The sequence below is a fragment of the Chelon labrosus genome (assembly GCF_963514085.1).
Source record: "Chelon labrosus genome assembly, chromosome: 2".
Taxonomy (NCBI): Eukaryota; Metazoa; Chordata; class Actinopteri; order Mugiliformes; family Mugilidae; genus Chelon; species Chelon labrosus.
This window is the reverse complement of record NC_140338.1, coordinates 15,776,862-15,795,435: the sequence shown is the minus strand read 5'-3', so window position 1 is coordinate 15,795,435 and position 18,574 is coordinate 15,776,862. Positions and strand designations below refer to the sequence as shown.

General features: G+C 42.3%; 1 protein-coding gene across 6 annotated transcripts in view; it reads right to left on the bottom strand.

The window, feature by feature from the left end:
• lrba (LPS-responsive vesicle trafficking, beach and anchor containing) overlaps positions 1 to 18,574 on the bottom strand; it is a 182,029-nt gene that overhangs the window by 78,837 nt on the left and 84,618 nt on the right. For all 6 annotated transcript variants that reach the window (XM_084565451.1, XM_084565454.1, XM_084565452.1 and 3 more), the window contains exon 36: positions 13,570 to 13,736. In XM_084565451.1, coding sequence (XP_084421577.1) covers positions 13,570 to 13,736 — 167 coding nt within the window. The remainder of the gene's footprint in view (positions 1 to 13,569; positions 13,737 to 18,574) is intronic.

The window sequence follows — 18,574 nt, the reverse complement described above, 5'->3', positions numbered from 1 at the left end:
AGGTAGCACATGTGTTAGCAATTACCGGCCAGCATGGTATAGCAGCCCAGCATTAGCGCTTGGTCCGAGTAAGCATACATAAAGCCAGCATTGTGTTTGCAGGTCTTTTTTTTTTTCCTCAACTCTCGGAATCACTCCTTAAAAACATTCACTTTCACACAAGCTGAGACTCCAAATTATAACCCCAATCTTGACAATGACAAGCCCCATCTCAGAGGAAAAGATGTTCCCTTTCTTATCTTTCTTTTTCTCCCCTCTCCCTCTTTGAGAAGGTGAACTGAGGAAACATCATCACAGCTGAATGAGCAAATGACAGCGTGATCATTTTCCCCACACACACACACACACACACACACACACACACACACACACACACACACACACTTTTGTGGCACGTGCTTCCATTCGAGGCTCATTTCAAGCCCAGCAGGATACCTCTTGTCAGGAGTCATGGCCAGCAGGATAAGGAGAAGGCCATTACAAACACAGAGGAGGGGTGGATAGCATTACCAATATTAATCAATGTCTATAGCCTCCATTTTTCTTTTCAGTTTGCATCTCCCCTTACCAGGCCCGGGTCGGTAAATCATTCTGCTCTCAAGGAAAAGAAAGTGTTAACTTTTAATGAGGACTCCGCTGCAGAGGAGTTAGCTTGTGTACCGTGTTCCAGTCTATAATAAAATATCACTTGTGCTTGATTTACTCCAAGTCATTTAAGTAAAATATAAATCTCAAATATAGTTATGACCCATAGCTGAAAAGCATAAGAAACATTTTATTGTCCATTACACTGACACTATTTCGGATTGTTTAAAAGTTTTAGTTCGATTAACCCACTTTTTAAATGCCCATTTGAATGGGTGGGGAGAAAAAACGTGCACCGACCTCCTAAAAGACGCTAAATCCCGACCACTTCACACAAGTTTAGAGTTCACTTCTACAAAACCCTTTTCTATGATCGAGATGATGTCGTGACAGAGTTTAGATTAGACGCTTGCTCACCTCTACATGTTGCAAAAGATTACCACGGTTAGTGAAATACTGTAAATTCCTTTGTGGTGTGTGAAAAAAAGAAAACTAATTTAACCATCAGAATCTATACACTGATTACAGAGAAACTAACATATTCTAGCTAAAAACATATTACAGGTTTAAGTTTTATGTAGATGGTTTTATTATAATTATTATAATTATTTTTTAGAAGAATCTTGAGCCCAGTAAGCAAAGCAAAAATTATGTAAGTCAATGAAACCAAAAGAGGACTGTCAAACGTAAGAGTTTAGAAAAAGCATTTTTAAGCTAACTTGAAAAACCTGTGTTTGCCGTAACGGCGAAAGCGGTAGGACACAGTTTATGGTTTCAGTGGCATGGGCTATGACGGGAGAACCCCAGCATACTTTATGTGATCTACTCTTGAACGCTGCTCTGGCCGGGGGCTCCTCACAAATCTTCAGTCCAACACCAATGATCACACAGGGGCCTCTAAAAGGGAAAGGAGCTTTACGCAGGAAAATAAATACAATTTCCAAGCGGGTCTTTTAAAACCCAGTATGCCCGGGCTAATGAAAACCATTGATTATTTGATTTGTATGGACAAAAAAAATAAAAAATAAATACATAAAGATCAGACTCAAAAGGCTGGATGATGAGCACACAGTGGCTGCTGTTTGGTATGTATTTCAATGTTCAGAGAAATACTACATAAGAAAATGTTTAGTTTTGAATTGAAAAACTGGAAAAAAATGAATATAGAGCTTGTGTATACGGAGCTGTGAATTGGAAGATGTGGGTTTGCAGAATGCAAGCTGGAAAGGCACAAGGGACGCAAGTCTGTGCGGGACCAGATTTCTCTCCGGTGACAAAGACCGTGCTCCATGTTTTCATGCGATAGTCTGCGAACGCAAATGGCCACTTCATCATCCTGCCTTCAACGGTATTCATCTATGAAAATAATTATCAGGGTCGTGCATGGAGCGCAGCTCAAAATCTGGATGCACTCGTCTCTCATCTCACGGAAGGTGGGGATCTGTCCGATTCACACAATGCACATTAATCCATCAGGAGGGGAATCACTGCGTGGAGTAATTAGTCAGGGAATGGTGTTTGGTGTGGGGAGGGGGGGGTCCACCTCTGCCAGTCATATTCATCCAGCGCACCCCAAACAGGCGACAGTGGAAGTCCTAATGATGGGCTGCTGGAAGAGGCAGAGGCACAATGAAAGATACCTCGTCATCAATCCCAGATGAGAGCGCCGCCATAACAAGAATGGAGATGTACAGCGCTATGCAACCCCCATACCGCACGCCGAGTGTGTTTCCACAAAGATAATAAATTATTCAGAGCTCATCCATCCTCCTAGGGGATCCGTGGCAGAATTTACTGGAGCGCCATTCTTCAAAATAACAACAATTAAAATAACAAAGAGGCGGCGGCGTGCGGCGGGCTCGCACCAACCACTTGTGTAATTAGTAATTAGTTCGGTCATAAAAGGTGTCTGGAAGGGCCGCTCACTACGCCAGACAAGGCTGCTGCCAACTGATGAAAGTGAGAGACAAACAGAGGCAGTAATACTTAAATATTTTAGTGTTTGCAAGCCCTACATTACGTTTCTTTGTGTCATAAGGAGAAAATGTTGACCCTCACCGAGCCTTTCTAATGTACAACACATGAATGACGAAACAGGATGATTTATTTTTTTTTGGCAGCTCCACAGAACAGAGTTGTACACTGGAGAAAGTTTGCACAAGTCTCCCTTTTTTTTTTTTTTTTTTTTACGTGGCCCCGATGCTCTTCTCCCGCCTAATCGGTTAACTAAACAGTTATGGCTTCGATTTAATAACCTCGGCGCAAACCATCAACACTGCTGCGAGGATATGTTTTACTGGAGGGCTCTTTAAGATTTCAATTGCGCCAGTAAATTCTACGTTTACATCCAAACAGAGCAGACATCCAAGTAGATCTGGCATGGCAAGGTGACGGGGAAAACAAATGGTTTAATTGTGAGGAGCGTTCATATTGGAAGGCTGGCGCAGGATTAATGAAGTGCTTATTTGGAAAGAGCAGCGTTTAGAGCAGAGGTAGCCCAAGCGAGTTACATCAACTAGATTCTCTAATACAACTAGTGAAGGTTTATATTGTTTAACCAAATAACAAGCAAGGAGAGGAGTTGTATAAGGATTGTGTCATGATATGACAGCTGATCAACAAAGGTCAATATAAAATGTTTATAATATTTAGTTTTATAATTCTTTATGCTTTGAATGTTACAGTTTCCTGCTAGACAAAACCAGTTAAGTCGTTCATCTCTAAATAAAACACTATTATCTGACGTTACAAAGCCCTAAAAGACGCCATGTCAATCCGAGTCACCAAATCATCACGTATTATTTGGATTACTGGGTTTCTAAGTAGGTGCGTACGAGGTCCAAACTCGCCTATTATTATCAAATGAACAGTTTAAACATGTTAATAGATTCAGGTCTTGAAAGCCTGATAGCACTGCTATTTCAAAGGCACCAACGCTCATTTGCTGACAAGGACAAATGATGACCATCCATCAAGGTCAGCTCACAAGTCAAGAGACCGATGCCTCGCAGTTTTCTCACCGTTTTCAGTCTCTTTTTTAATTCATTTATTACGAATTGTTATTTGTTTTTTGATATTTTATCTCTAGAAACTTGATATTGGAGAAAGAAAAATCCTCCAACTATATTAAACTGTTCATTTGAACCCAGCATTTTGGAAAAGATGGAGTTTACCGTGGGTGAATGTGAAGAGGTAAAGAAAATACTGTTTTGAACGAGTTTACATTCAAAGCATTTGATGGTATGTAAATGATAACATGACCTTTATCACAGCAAGCAGAGCGTGCAGAATAGATGTGCTTTCATATATCACTACAAGTGACTGCACTTCGGCACAACCAGTCATTCATAACCTTTCTGCTAAATTAATTTGGGTACAGTCAATGAGACCTGTATATGCACAGGACATTCCCCCCCCTTGCTTATTTTATATTAATGCCAGTTCCCATTGGCGGCCCTTAAATTGCTCAAACATTGCCGCTATCCCCAAGATCATTTTGCTTCGATTTGCATAAACCATGTGTTTAGAAGAAACGCGGGAGCAGGGCTAGATTGAGGATTTGTCATGTTGAGGACTGGCGGCTGGAGCGCTGGCTCTTTGTCAAACGGTGGCAGTGATCGCTTCGACGGGATCTCCAGACTCAAATTAAAATGAAACAGGACCAAACACCTTGCCGCTGAAATTGTTTGGCATGATTAAGTCTCGCTGGAGTGATTTTCTACATGTGCATTAATGCCCATCCTTCCCACTCCAATGAGGTGTACAAGGGAACATCTACATGTGTGTTAACATGTAAATGTGTGCTACATGTTAATTCACCTCCGCTAATGTTGTTTACAAGATTTACCAGAGGTAATGTTAGGGTCACAGACACGCTCCCGTCTTACCTCCGTACATGATGATCCAAATGCAATTTTGTCCATCCTCGCTATTAATTACAGAATCAAGTAATTTGTCGACTTTAAACATGAAATGAAATGCAACATTACATCGAATCTGTAATGAGAAAAAAATATTAAAACGTTAAAGAATACACAGAGAGAAGAGGAATTAAGGTGGATTTGAATTGATGGCACAACTGTGAACTGAAACTAATTACTCCAATGTTCACATCCTTTGGTTTCGTCCCTTTTCACCGAATCTCCTGCTATCACACTGTCATTATCAAGCCACAAACAAGCACCTACCACTCCTCCCAATTAACTCCAATTTATCCAACAGCTCTCAGAAAGTGATCTGAAAACGGAGAGCGAACGCTACTGCACCTCCGCAACATCACCAGCTTGTGGGGATCAAAGTAGTCCCATGGGTGGACGGCAAAAAAGGCTCCAGACTCCCCACAATGCAGTGCAGCCAAATGAAATAATGCAAATCAAGCCCTAATTACCACCAGCTTAGTGTGAGGCTTCCAATTAGCAGCAATTACACTCAGTGTAAATTCACCAACAAAGGCCACACCATTAGACACTAATTACATCAGATTTCATGGGAGGTAGGAGACGGAAAAGTGTTGAATTAGTAAAGTAGCAAATATTGACCAAAGACGGGAACGCTGTGAAAAAAGGAGCATATTTTATTCTTTATTTTTAAAACCACTTCTCAGTGTTTGGCCTATCGATATAATCTGAGTATCAAGTGCATACTAAATCGTATACACAGACTTCCACCGCGACAGCACTGAAGTGGTACCATCTGTATTTCTGATGAAGAGTCACATTTTTCCTGTGATTTTGACAACATGCATTTAAGGCCATTTATCACCACTGCAGCGATGTAATGAGGGCATCCACTGGACTGGAGTTGCATAATTCTGCCATTACTGGCCCATTGTAATAATCTTCTGACCTCTAGCTTTCAGAGCTGATCTTGAAATGCTATGACAAATCTGAACACGCGGACCCGCGCTTCCAACACACCCCAAAAGAAAAACACGGGCAAAGCTCAAGGTCAGCTGAGATTAGGAGTCGGAGGAAGGTTTTTTTTTTTTTTTTTAAGTCTAAAGGTTTCCATTTATAACAAAAACATGGAATCGTGTTTAACCTTCACCTCTAACGGCAAATTCAACTGAGGACTCTGACATTAAGACTCTTTAGATTTAATTTTAACATGTGAAACATCATAGGTTTCACTATAATTTAGTCTCTTTAAACGCTCAAACTGAATAAAACCAAACAGATCTTTCTTGTCAAGATTAGTGGCTTCCTTATTAAATAATAATAACTCTGTATGGATGTCTGCTGTTTTTTTTTTAATGCATCGGTGTGCTGCAGAACCACAAGTCTCGACGATCTCATCTTGGTCTGTCTGCTATTCATGAGCACGTCCTCCCCTCTCTCCATCATATGGCTCTGTGCACATTACAGCACTGATATTGTGTGTGTGTGTGTGTGTGTGTGTGTGTGTGTGTGTACTGTCAAGTGCAGCAATAAACACAAGTCTAACTGTAATGGCTGTGTAGTTATCTCGTCCTCTAATAAACTACAAAATACAAAAAAAATGAATAAAACAAAGGCATTAGCTCACACAAACGGCACCTTTGATCAATTTAATGAGGACAGTTTATTTATTCATGGCACAGTTTGCATCGCATTGTACAGGTGTACCTAATAAAGTGACCAGTACTAGAGCAGGGGTGTCAAACTCATTTTAGTTCGGGGGCCACATACGGCCCAATTTAATGTCAAGCGGGCCGGACCAGTCAGATAATAGCATAATAACCTATAAGTAAAGAAGGACAAGTAAATTAGGAGAATGTTTAGATTTAATAAAACTATCCTTCAAAATTAAATTTTTTTTTAAGAAAAATAAGTGTAATTTGGGCACACTGGTGTCTGATGTTTAGTCCTGGGTGTCAGTGTTGTATTCTGTCCAGTTATCTTAATAAAACTTTGCAAATTCATACTGCGGGCCAGATTAGACCCTCTGGTGGGCCGCTTTTGGCTCGCGGGCCGTATGTCTGACACCTGCATACTAGAGTATATCACCAAAAAACAACCCTGGACAGATTTTTTTATTTTTTTTATTATTTTTTATTTTGGCTTTCTACATTTATTTTTTTTAGTCTAGTTTAGTTTCTAGTTTCGCTGCTCATTGACCTCCCCAGGTTTGATCCTCTAAGGGTGTAGCTGAACTTGAACTCCCAAGAACGGCAGATGTGTGAAGTAAATCTACAGCAGGAACACAAGCTGAAGATCTACGAGTAAAAGGGAGATCGTCATCCTTCACGACACTATCCTCTCTATAGTGGGGAACATTGGTGTTTTATGTGTCCTTTTTTCTGCTATAGTGGCACAAGAAAGTCCAGACTCTAAAGATAAAGGCGATTTTTTATTTTTTTATTTTTGTGGTGGTGGGGCGAATGTTGAAAGTAGCAAAATAAATGACCTGCTGGTCCCATGGTGTAATTACAGTGGCTGGAAGCATACCAATCTATCAAGAGGAAGAGAGAGGTGGGGGCCTGACACGCTGCAAAGGGTTAGTCAAAGGAGATAGCCTTTGACTAACTACTGGCCCCAGACAATCGATACTCTGCAGATATTGCATCCAAGAAGAATAGAGGGGGGAAAAAAAGCCCTAAAAACTTCCCAAATGGCTTTTCATTCAGATATTGATCAGCACCATTTTATCGTGACCTTGCTCCACCAAGGCCATATACTTTCTTAAGGGTGTATGAAACTCATAAATCTGATAGTTGCAGAGTCCTGGCTCGCCGTGAGCAGCGAGGCAGGGACGCAGGACGGTGTAATTGGTCTTTCTGGGATGGCGGCCTTCTTTCATCCCTCATAACTAGCATTCCATTACATTTCCGAGGTGCTCGGACGAGGACGGACGGTACTGATGGAGTAGAAGACGTGAATGGCTTACAGTAAATCGGCTGAACCGGAAACCCTCTAGTCCATTCTCACCTCCAGTTCAGATGAAACACGCGTCGCGTCGCGTGTACTGTGTGTAGCAAAGTACCAAAAGAGGTCAGTAAAGCACTGCGCGCATGTAAATAAAAATGATTTCTACAATCATAATTGAAAGTTTCCTTTCTGGTGTCATTTTAAACGATCTACTAAGAGTCATTTTTTTGGAGCCCCGGCCTATACTGAGCACTTAACCATGCTAACATATGGACATCATCAGCTGTTAATATGTTTCACCATGACACTTTGTTACTATTCCTTACAGGCCCAGCCACTGTACTGTATATACAGTCGAGGTAAATGTTATCATTAAGGCTATATTCTAATTCATATCCATGAGCCAGACTGCACGGTAGGGCCTTCGTGGCACGTTATTTTATATAACTGATGGAACGCACGTCTGTCAAACTTGAACCTTCTCCCCAGAGATTTAAGGAACATCCTTTTTGTCCGATGTAACTTTTCTGCCTCAGACACATGTCACGGCGCGTGATTAATGAAGAGCGGGGTTTTATGTTAAACCCGTTTAAGGGCTTAAATGCTGCGAACGTCTGCGACGGACAAAACTGAAGGCCGGCTCGTATTGCCCCGTGTAGTGTGTTTACGCTATATGTTTACGACGGTATCGGGGCAGATTGATGATCACAACTCGAGCACCCGGCTAATTGGTTTTGAAGTAGCCGGGACCAGGACTAAAGGAAACAACTGTCTCTGCCTCCGATGACACGGGAGCCGCGGACGTCGACAGCTGCCGATGCTCAGCACATGGGGTCATGTTTGTGTTTAGACAGCAAGTATTTATAAGCAAACGAAAAAGCCATTACCAGTAAAAAAAAAATAGAAAAAATACCCGTTATGTCGTGTACAAAGTAAATAAATGCCATTTCATTCTGGAGATCATGTAATAGACGACATATTAGAATATGAATAATAAGCAACAGCCCTGTAGGAAAGCATGGTCCAGAAAAAGAATAAATGGTTTCTAAACAAAGTCAACAAAACACATCTGATGGTTGGATGAAGTCAGCAGCTGCAGACTGCATCCAGCAAAGAAGACACGCTCTCAACATTTTCACTCATCGCTATGGATTTGTGTATACAGCAGCTAGGAGAGAGGATGTTGTAGAAAAATGCTCCTGTCTTGTCTTCGTCTCCGTCTCAACTTTTGATCCTTCGCTAACAAATATCTCTCCCTCTCATCCTCCGTTCCATCTTTCCCTCTCTCTCTCTCTCTCCCCCTCCGTCTTCCTGCCCCTCTCGTGTCGTGCATTTCCGAAGAGTCAGTGTATTCTAAACTGTTATGTTCTTGTTTCCTATGGTTATAATCTCCATTGACATGCCGGAGTCCCATTTCCTTTTTCAGCTCTGCGCGCACGGTACCCGTGAAGCCGTAATGTACAGAGTGTCCACGAAGCATGCACGCAAGGCAGCGCAGACGTTGTGCAGGCCCCGGCGCTAGCACATGCATTACGTTCAGTATTATGCATCATAATTGTGATTTAAGTCTGGAATGAAGGCGCACAAGTAGAGATTCATCTGGCCCGCCGCTGCTTCTCGTGCAATCGTTTATTTGAGAAAGTACAATGTGAACATGAGTGTCCTCAGTGAAGTAAGCATAACCACTAGTGGGAGGGTGACTCAGCTGCAATGTAAAGGGAGAAGGAGATCTATGAGAGAAGGAAACTGAGGAGGCCAACTAACCAACAGAACAATGAACAATGTTCCTCAATTAAGAGCCCTCACCTTCATACTGTAAGTGATGTGTTCGTAGATACACAAATTTGTGTCTTGTGCAATACTCACTCATCTGATGTAGCCAATGCTAAAAGACTTTGTCAAATCCATACGTAACAGTTGAACATTTAAACACAACCAGAAGCTGTGTCAGTCATTTTCCTGCACCAAATTCATTGAAGTTTTCACAACAGGTTTGATTTAGCATTTTTTTGCATCCATCAAAAAAAAAACAAGGACAATTTGAACGGCAATTGGTGTGGTTCCAGTATTGTTACTGGGGGCATCCTTCAATAAATATGGAAACTCTCAATCTCTACCATCAGCAGGTAAAACTCTCCTCGCTCTTGACTCGTCTTCTCAGGATTTCATGATCCCGTGAAGGGACAACAGAGACGTCGTCACTGTTTGATGACTACGTTAGGCCTTGCGTTTCAAATTTTCACACTGAATGAATAATAACACACGTCCGGCTAAAGGTTACAATTTACGTTGAATTTCGGAATTAAAAAAACAAAACAAAACATGAACACGGTTCTGAAACTCCTTAATTTGAAAAAATATTGTTCTGGAATCAAATTTGTTTTTTGTTATTTGAATCTAATGACAGCTGGATGATTGTTGCACAGGCAGATGCTCGATTTAGCCAACTGATAAGCTGGAATTGAAGTTCTACACTCTGATTATATAGCAACTGTGTGAAACTATTCTATCTAGTTAAGATTATTTCACATATTTATGCTGATTTCATAATTATGGAATCATCTGCCGGTTGCAAATTTTTGTTTAACCAGAATATTGTTTAGCACTGTGCAAAATCATTCAAGACATCTGAAGATTTTTTGTGATGTGAAGGCTGTTTTCATCCACATTCTGGGTTTTTATAAACTAAATCAAACCTTGAATAATATATATAAAATATTCAAGAGACCAAGTAGTAAAAAAGGGTTGAATGGCATGCTGTGCTCAAGACAATTACATGATCCAGTCTTGCAATCAAATGTCTGTATGAAAAATCTAATTTTTATTTATTTATTTAGATGTTTTAAAAGATAAATCAGAAAATTGAGAGACTAACTGATAAAGAAGTAGAGGTTAGCTGTGGTGAAATAAGTAGGAAAATAAAAAAAATGTGCCGATTCAGTATTTAAATTAAATGCTATATATCAAATAGTGAGGGGTAGGAGAATAGTTTCCTTCATTCCTTCATCCATCTTAATAGTGTAAGCAATATTAACAAATAGTTCTGCATAAAAAGACAGATTAAAAGACAACAACTCCACAGTATTTTGTGCTGACACCATTTGATGTCATCTGCTGTATCACTAGCCTAAAAGAAGGAAATAACCCGACTGTTCTACTACGCTTTCCTTCCCTCAATATCGGGCTGGTGAAATGACGTAGCACAAGATAAAATAGTAATGCTAATATCAATAGTTTGTCCATTACAGGTCAGCTAACTGTCCAGTAGAACAGTTACAAAGCTGTTGGTTTTCGATCTCGCAAGGTCCGATCAATACGGGGGCATACTGTTTCAATTTTGCCGGCATTGATTTTCTCTATAACACTCCAACCCTAAAGCATTTGTCTTTCTGAAGGAAGGAAGATTTGATTTACTGAAGAAAAATTGGAGTGCACATCACAAAGATTTTTTGCCGGGCAGGAGTGTGACATGCCAAAAGATGGATGTCCCTTGGCTGGGAAGCCTCTAGCCTAAGGGCGTCCATTAGAGCAGCGGTGCTGCAGAAAATGAGCTGCTTATATGAGGAAGGAGGAGCAGAGGGAGAGGAGTGGAGCAGTGTGTGCTTTGAGGGTTTAGCTGTGGGTGAGGATTGTTGGAGTAAACTGGAAGTAAAAAGGATGCTGATGCTAGCTTTGCATCTGTAACTTGAATGAGGGTTTGCATTTGCTTCCCAGAGACTGGCTTCATCAAAAGGTTGACAACAGCAGCTCTGGCTAAAACCACGTGCACACTGCTTTTACATCACACTCCACCTTCCTTTTACTTTCCGCGCTTCCTGCATCCAGAGTGAATTTCCATGGTACATTAGTCAGCCTATTAGAATGCAATAAAGAGAAGGTATGAGAGGTACTGTGTGTGTCCCCAGAGACTGTGAGTTGGCGTTCTCCATCATCTGCCCTCATCTCCCCTCTCTGTCTGTCGACTTGGTCTAGGTGTCATATACATGAAAGATGATTCTTGACCCAAATAAACATCACAGCAGGCTGGATGCTCAGTGGACCTCAGCTCAGAAAAAAAAGGAATGGGAAAAATGAAATCTGCCGGTTGTTTCATTTGTGTCTGTCCTTCTGGCTATTCATTTACTCTTTTTTTTTGTCTCTTAAAAAGACAGCCGGCTGGCATGTTGTGCACCTGAGTCTCAAGGTGCTGGGACAGAAATGCATGGATGAACAGGTAGTCGCCCTATCTGTCTGGCTGTGGATTCATCTACGTCTTGACACTAGGTGACAGACAAGGGCACAAAAATGATAGACAATGCCTTTGTCTGGCGGAGGGAATCCTCCCCGGACACTTAGTGGTACAACCGAAGTAGAAACTGAAACAAGAAGGAGCAAAGGACACGGAGGGAAGGAAAAGAAAGAAAGAAAGAAAGAAATTGTATCTTGTGAAAGAGAAATAGAACCACAGAGAAAGGAAAGACGAGGCAAGGGAATGGAAAAGGGAAAATCACCTAACACCTCTTTTCTCCAGAGGCCAGGGCCGCTGTAAGCTGGATATTAAGACACAAATTGCATTCAGGCAGGTCACACCGTGTCAGAAGATATTAGATGCCTGCCGTGAGGAAACAACAATTCCCATCAGCTTGCGAGAAAATAATATTTTCATTTTCAGACGCTTTATTGAATGGAAACTTTGGGGAATACGTTTTTATGGCGCGCGAGTCGGCAGGCGTGGGGTTTTACACCACTGCAACAAAAAGGGTCGTAATCATAGCTGCGTATTGTCTTTGTGTTCCTGGATAAGATTTTCACAGCTGGAAAAGGGTTGTGGCTTTCTCTGTCCACTCCCGCTCCTATTATCAGACAGAGGTGTTGCTGCACCATATGTTTTGTGTATGTGTTAGTTAGTTAAGGAACATTTGTTATGTAAAGATGCCTGCAGGTATACAGGTGTGCAAGAGTTGTTTTTTTTTTTCCTTCAGGGGGGTGGGGGTCGGTGTCCATCTTTTCCCCCTTTTCCTTCCTCATTTTGTGAGATTTGCAGCACCAGATGTTTCTCCTATGCCCACATACCAAGGGCTCTGGTGCGAAGCTGCACCACCTGACCTTCACAGTAATTGACCAAAAATATTGATGTAATGGCACAAGACTGATTGTGATTTATTAAAAGAGCGGTGCACTCCAAGGCTCAGTGCCAATGGCTCCCTGCGCCCATCGGCAGCCATTAGGAAAACCATCAATATCACAACAGCATAAAGGAGCGGTAATGGGGGGGACTTTTCTAGCCAGGGCTCGTAGAACACAATATCCATATAGTAAATGGAGCAGCCTTGTGTGAGTACACATGGAGGCTGAGAGAAAGAAAGAGCTGGAAGGAGGGAGGGGAGGGGGACCAGATCAAGGAAAGAAAAATATGACAAATAATGCACCACATCCTGATATAAGAGAGAAACAAACAGAGATGAAAAACAAAGGCAGCCAGAGATAGACTCCTGATCCGACGGCAAACTAACCCTCGCCAGACGAGTCTCCAGAGACTTGCTTCAGCCTAACAAGCGTGAGCCTGCAGCCGTCTCTCTCTCTCTAGCTCACCATTACACACTACCTGCACAAACAACCATCATTAGGGAATAGCTGCATTGGATTCTGCTGCCGATTTGGCGAAACAAACACAGAGGATAAGGTTCCCTCTGTTCTTAATGGGAGCCAAGCCGTTCAAATGGCTTTCATCTCTCTCCCAAGTCAATGCATCATTCAACCCACAGCTGACATTTTCACCTTTGCAAATCTAATTTAATCAAAGTCGTGAGTATTGGGGGATGAGAAAGATAATGATGAGATTAAAACCATTACAGCGATTTGAATATTTTGCAAGGCTGAGGAGAAAATTGCATGCGATGAACGTGCTGCATAAAAAAAAAAAAAAGAAAAAAAACAGGTGCATCAGTGTGATTAAAGGCATTTCTATGCAATGTTTCACTTAACACCATCACTTATTGTTTCATGTAGGAAACAACTATGATAAAATGCCCAATGAAACGCTCCAAACAAATAACACACAAAGGATGGATCAGCCTATATATATTGTCAAATGTATTCTCTATGTGTGTTTGTACTGCAGGTGTGAGGGGAAAAAAACCCTCAACAGCACCAGCTTTACCTTATGGAAGAGCTTCCCCAGGGTCCATGTTTGTCCGTCAGGATGTTGACTATCTTCTGGATGAGCTGCGTGGCCGTCACGTGGTCGCGGTACTTGGCCGCTCGGATCAAGTGGTCGCACATTTTCTCCTCGTCGCGCTTATCGGCCGCGTACTGAGCACAGTTGGACTGGAAAAGAGAGACAGGAACATGTTACATACATATTGCAAGTAAAGGTGAGCAGCGAAGTGTGCTCATTGCAAATTACACCAGTATGTAAAGTACATACAGACTTGGGATCAGTAAATAAAATACGCAAGGAGCAACACGGCTACTACGACAACAGTGTAGAAACTCTACTATGTAGAACCAAATGAAAAGCATGGGGTCATTCCTGCCCTCGTGTCACCTTGATTAATAACAGTGGACACGTATTTTCTCCTGCCCTCCGGCTCACCAAATCACACGATACCTACAATGCGCAGGGAGGACATTTTTCTCTGTCTGAATTTGTTATCAGAATGGGCCTTTGAACTCTGCAGCGACGGTGGAACTAAAACACCTTCTGAAAATACCAGCTATAATTTGAAACAGCGCCTTGATTTCCAATCTCTGTTTCACGAGCAACTTCTATTGCAAGAAGTTTGAGGGAACCGTTTTTTAAAATAAAAAGACATTCTTATTGATGATGAGCATTAGGAAAGGGATGAAAGTAAAAACTGTGCTTTCTTTGTATAGTCCGATTAGCCATAGAAGCTTTACTGATCTGTGCATAAATGTCCCTTAAACAGTCACGCTGGACCGTTCATACAGTAACTATTAACTAAAAAACAGGCTGAACAAATATAACGTGTTCTCAAAGTTACCAGTAAATCGCTTTATAATGGGCCCTCCTCTTCAATTTGAACGACAACATTTCATATCTGACAGAAAATCTATAGGTATAAATCACATTAGAGGGGCTTTTCTGCAGGCTGCTGGGCCTTAATTATCAATCTATGTCTCTTTATATGGCATTAAAGTGGGCCATGACCTTCCAGCGTGATGACCTGGGAATCGGCAACGCGAAAGAGGGATTGCTGGGTAAATGTTTCACGTTTTAGACAAAAAGAATTCACGGCAAAGCAAAGAGAAGGCCTTTGCGCTGTGTGTGCCTGCGCTACGTGTCCATTAATCTTGATCAGCGGAGGTAAAGTCGAGCACGACTGGGACATGGACGGAAGCCAGACTAAGGGAACTGACTCAGAGGATGGCATTAAGAGCCAACAATTCTAGTTGTGCTCAAAAATATTTATTACAGAAGAAGCTTTATGTGACACTTTGAACAGTTTGTTGAACATGGGACAACAAAAATTCACACTTTTTATGCATAATTGCAGGAATGAGCAGTTTTTAAAATAACTACTTATGAAGATTTCCATCATTTAGCCAGATAGCAAGTGGCAGGTCTGTGAGGAGTCCATTTCCATCTGCCCCTGTCTGAGACATGTAAAGTCTGCAGTACTAATCAGCGGTGCTGGGTTCAAACTCATAACCATAAACAAACACTTCATCACCTGCGCGCAGAGCCTGCCCAAACACCCAAACCCTCAATGCTGTAATGGGCTTTTCTTCTATCCGAAGCCAAAGTCGACTACGGCAGAAAAGGCCAAATCCGCAGACTCACCCCTAAAATAACAACCCAAAAAAGCTGAACATATAAGTAGCGCCATTAAAACTCAAAGCTGGGTTTGCCTCTAAGTGGAAAAGACAGGTCACCGTTAATTCCAGGGGTCATTCCGTTGATGTGAAGTCAGAGAATGTGCCGGGTTAATATGAAGGACTTATTATGTTGTGTTTTTAGGAGAGTTAAAGCGAATATCCAAATCTCACTGTTGGCACCAACCTGCAGTCACTTGAAGGCAGGTCCACTACAAGGAAGAGAAACTAAAAAGGGGGTATTTCGGGTGTTTTTAAAACAAACTGGTGAAACAACACTCAAGGAACGTTGAGGGAACAAAAGTGAATTTAAACTAGGGATGAATGATCGGATTGAGCACTAACCGAACCCGATCTTTTGCAATAATTTTACGATTTCTGTTTATCTAAGCAGAACTACGATTTAGTATTTGGACAGCAGACTGTGCTCCGTTAGCTTCCTACACAGACATCCACCAGGGGCACAACTTGCCGGCAGTGAGAGCGTTATGACTTGCGACACCGCAATCATGGGCAGCACCTTCCATTACATGGCCTGGCTGACAGGGTCGCGCAACATGGGTGCTGGCTCTGCCGGGGGGAGAGACAGCTTGGTGAAGACGAAATGATAATGGCTGGCATTAATCGAGTCAATTACACTGAGTCGTGTCTCCCGCAATCCGTCCACGCTTCAAATAAATAACTATGGATGTGTGTTGGAGTTTGGGGAGGAAATGGGGCTGCCGGGGGAAGTGACTGGAGAGTGGAAAGAACAATAATCATCTCTAAAATCACATAATGGCAGAACACGGCGCCAACACACCTGCAGAGACAGAGCATTGTGACACATTTCCTCTAAATGAATCTCATTTAAACCAGAGAATAACAAACCCCAAAGCTTTCTGCTGCACTGCCACCCGATCATGCTGATACTACAAATAATAAGCAGGGGAAACAAGAAGAGTTTCACAGCAGCGGTGTTGTACCACTGTCAGCTTTATCTAAATGCTGTAGTTGTTGTCAGATGATGCCTCGGCTCCCCTCCTCCTCTCCCTCTGTGGGTTGAGAGGGTTAACCAGTATAATAGGCCGGAGAATGGAGGCTCATTACAAGATATCAGCCCTATGTTTATCAATTAGAGTGACAGAGAGAGAGGTCTAGCGGTGTTGCCATGCCACGCTGAGCCTTCAACACACTGCCTGACAAAACCAGGCTCTCAAGGTTCTGCCGGAGAACAGGAGGAAGAAACAAAACCAGCAGAGATGTTATTAAAGCGCTTGATTTGCAATCTCTTGACACTGGTGGCACATCAGGGATACACGCTCTCCAAGGCTGGGCTATCGCTCTGCGAGAATCTCCAATTTCTCACATCCGTCGACAAGCACTCCCAGAGGGTTTCATTTACAAACGGGCAGAGAAACTGTCCAGAGGAAGGCGATACATCGGGCTTGTCCTTGTCTGGTATCAGAGAATGCAAATACACTACAAATAAATTCCTCCTGGAACACAATAGAGGTCTGGGGAGACAAGAGGACGGAATGAGAAAGGAGGATGGGGGCGTCGCGAAACAAAAGTAGATGCCAAACCGGTCCACCAATTGGTTTCAGAGAGATTCTCTTGCAGTTGATCTCTTGCCCTCGAGTTTTTAAATTGCAACATAAAATGTCACCAAGGGAATTCAGACAATGGGCGAGGGAAGAAACGAGTCAAAGGGAGAGGAGGGGGAGAAAAATGAGGGCTTAAAAGTACAATGGCGAACAAAAGTCACCAAATGACAATGCCTGACAGCCACTTCAATTCTGAAATGATGCTCCTGTCACGCCGTGCTCCCAAGTATTGATTTTTTTTTTTCTTCCCTTGGAGCGCCCGGAGGAAAAAAAATAATCTAATCCCGTTGAAACAGATCCCCATCGCTGGCATCAGCCCACTGCTAGCGGCCATCAAGGTTAACGCATCCGCAACCCTTCTATATCTTCTGTATCTCTCTCCTCCTCCTCCTCCTCCTCTTCCCTTCACACTGTCTGTGGCTGATCTTTAATGGACTGGTCACCGTGCTTGGCTGGAAGCCTCTTCATCTTTTCTATCCAGAAACCTCTCGCTTCTGCAAAAAAAAAAAAAAAAAAAACGCGCCCTCCCTTTGCCACATCAGTCTGCACTGCTGCCATCTTTCTTTGCACGATGACTCCAGCTCTGCTTCAAGGTCATGCCACGTGAAAAATCACACGTGTTAAAACGTCGTCGGGAGATGACAAACAGTCAAATGAAGGTAGGATGCGACCGGGTGAAAAATACACGTCCTCTGAACTGTCTGTTGCCTGAAAACCCAGGGTAGTGGCATCAGACAGAGCTCGGGCTGAATTGGAAAACAAACCTCTACGAAAAAGAATTTAAGAAGCAAACACACTTAATTGTGTCCTATGTAGAAAAGAGTCTAAAGAGAACATAACACAACACGCCGACAGTCGTGCACTGAAACGTTAATCCAGCATTCACCTACAGCTTCTCGGATGAACAAAACAATCAACAGAAGATTCTTCCAGTGACTAAAAGGGACTGTGTCAGAGTGAAACAAAGGAAACTGTGGAGTAAAGTCATATTTCGGGGTTAGCTGGTCACACAAAATGATGGGAGCTGCGGGGGAGGTACCTGGGGACTTCATTATGTTGACAAGACAGCAGCACTGAGACTACTGTTCACCAAGCGTCCTCTGCGCCCCGCTTCCCCTTTTCCATCTCCTGGTGTCTTCAGTAGAAAAGACTCCATGTCGCACAGAGAAGAAAAGTAAGCATCTACCCCAAGAAGAGAGAAAGAAACGCTGCAGCATGCCAACGCATTTTGACAATAAAGTCGGATTATGTGCGTAGACGTCTACCGCTGTTCAGCCTTAAGGAGTTTTTGTCCATGTGAAATTTCTCACTTTTGAAAGTGTGTCTCAATCCTCACGGTGCCACGACGCGATCACAAAAACCGTTCCCGTTTTTTTTTTTTTTTTCCCTCTCATTCTCTTGACAACAGATTTGCCCATAATGAGACGCTCGGGCATCCAGCCCTGCTGACATACTACATTACAGCTGCAACAACTACATGACAGCGAGCTACAGTTGGTGGCAGCTATCAGTTTGAGTGCTGGGAATGATGTGGTGTAAATAGCCTCTGGGAGATGTGCTGCTGCGACTCTCTCGTGTGTTGGTGTGTTGAAGTAAGCTTCGTTTCTCAGATCTTTTCCACCATCTTCTAAATTATTATGTAAGTGTATATAAAAAAAATCCAGTAAAAATGTTGACTTTAATTATTACATTTTAATACCCAACATCAGATCATTTAAATAAATATTAAAGTTTTCTTAAAGA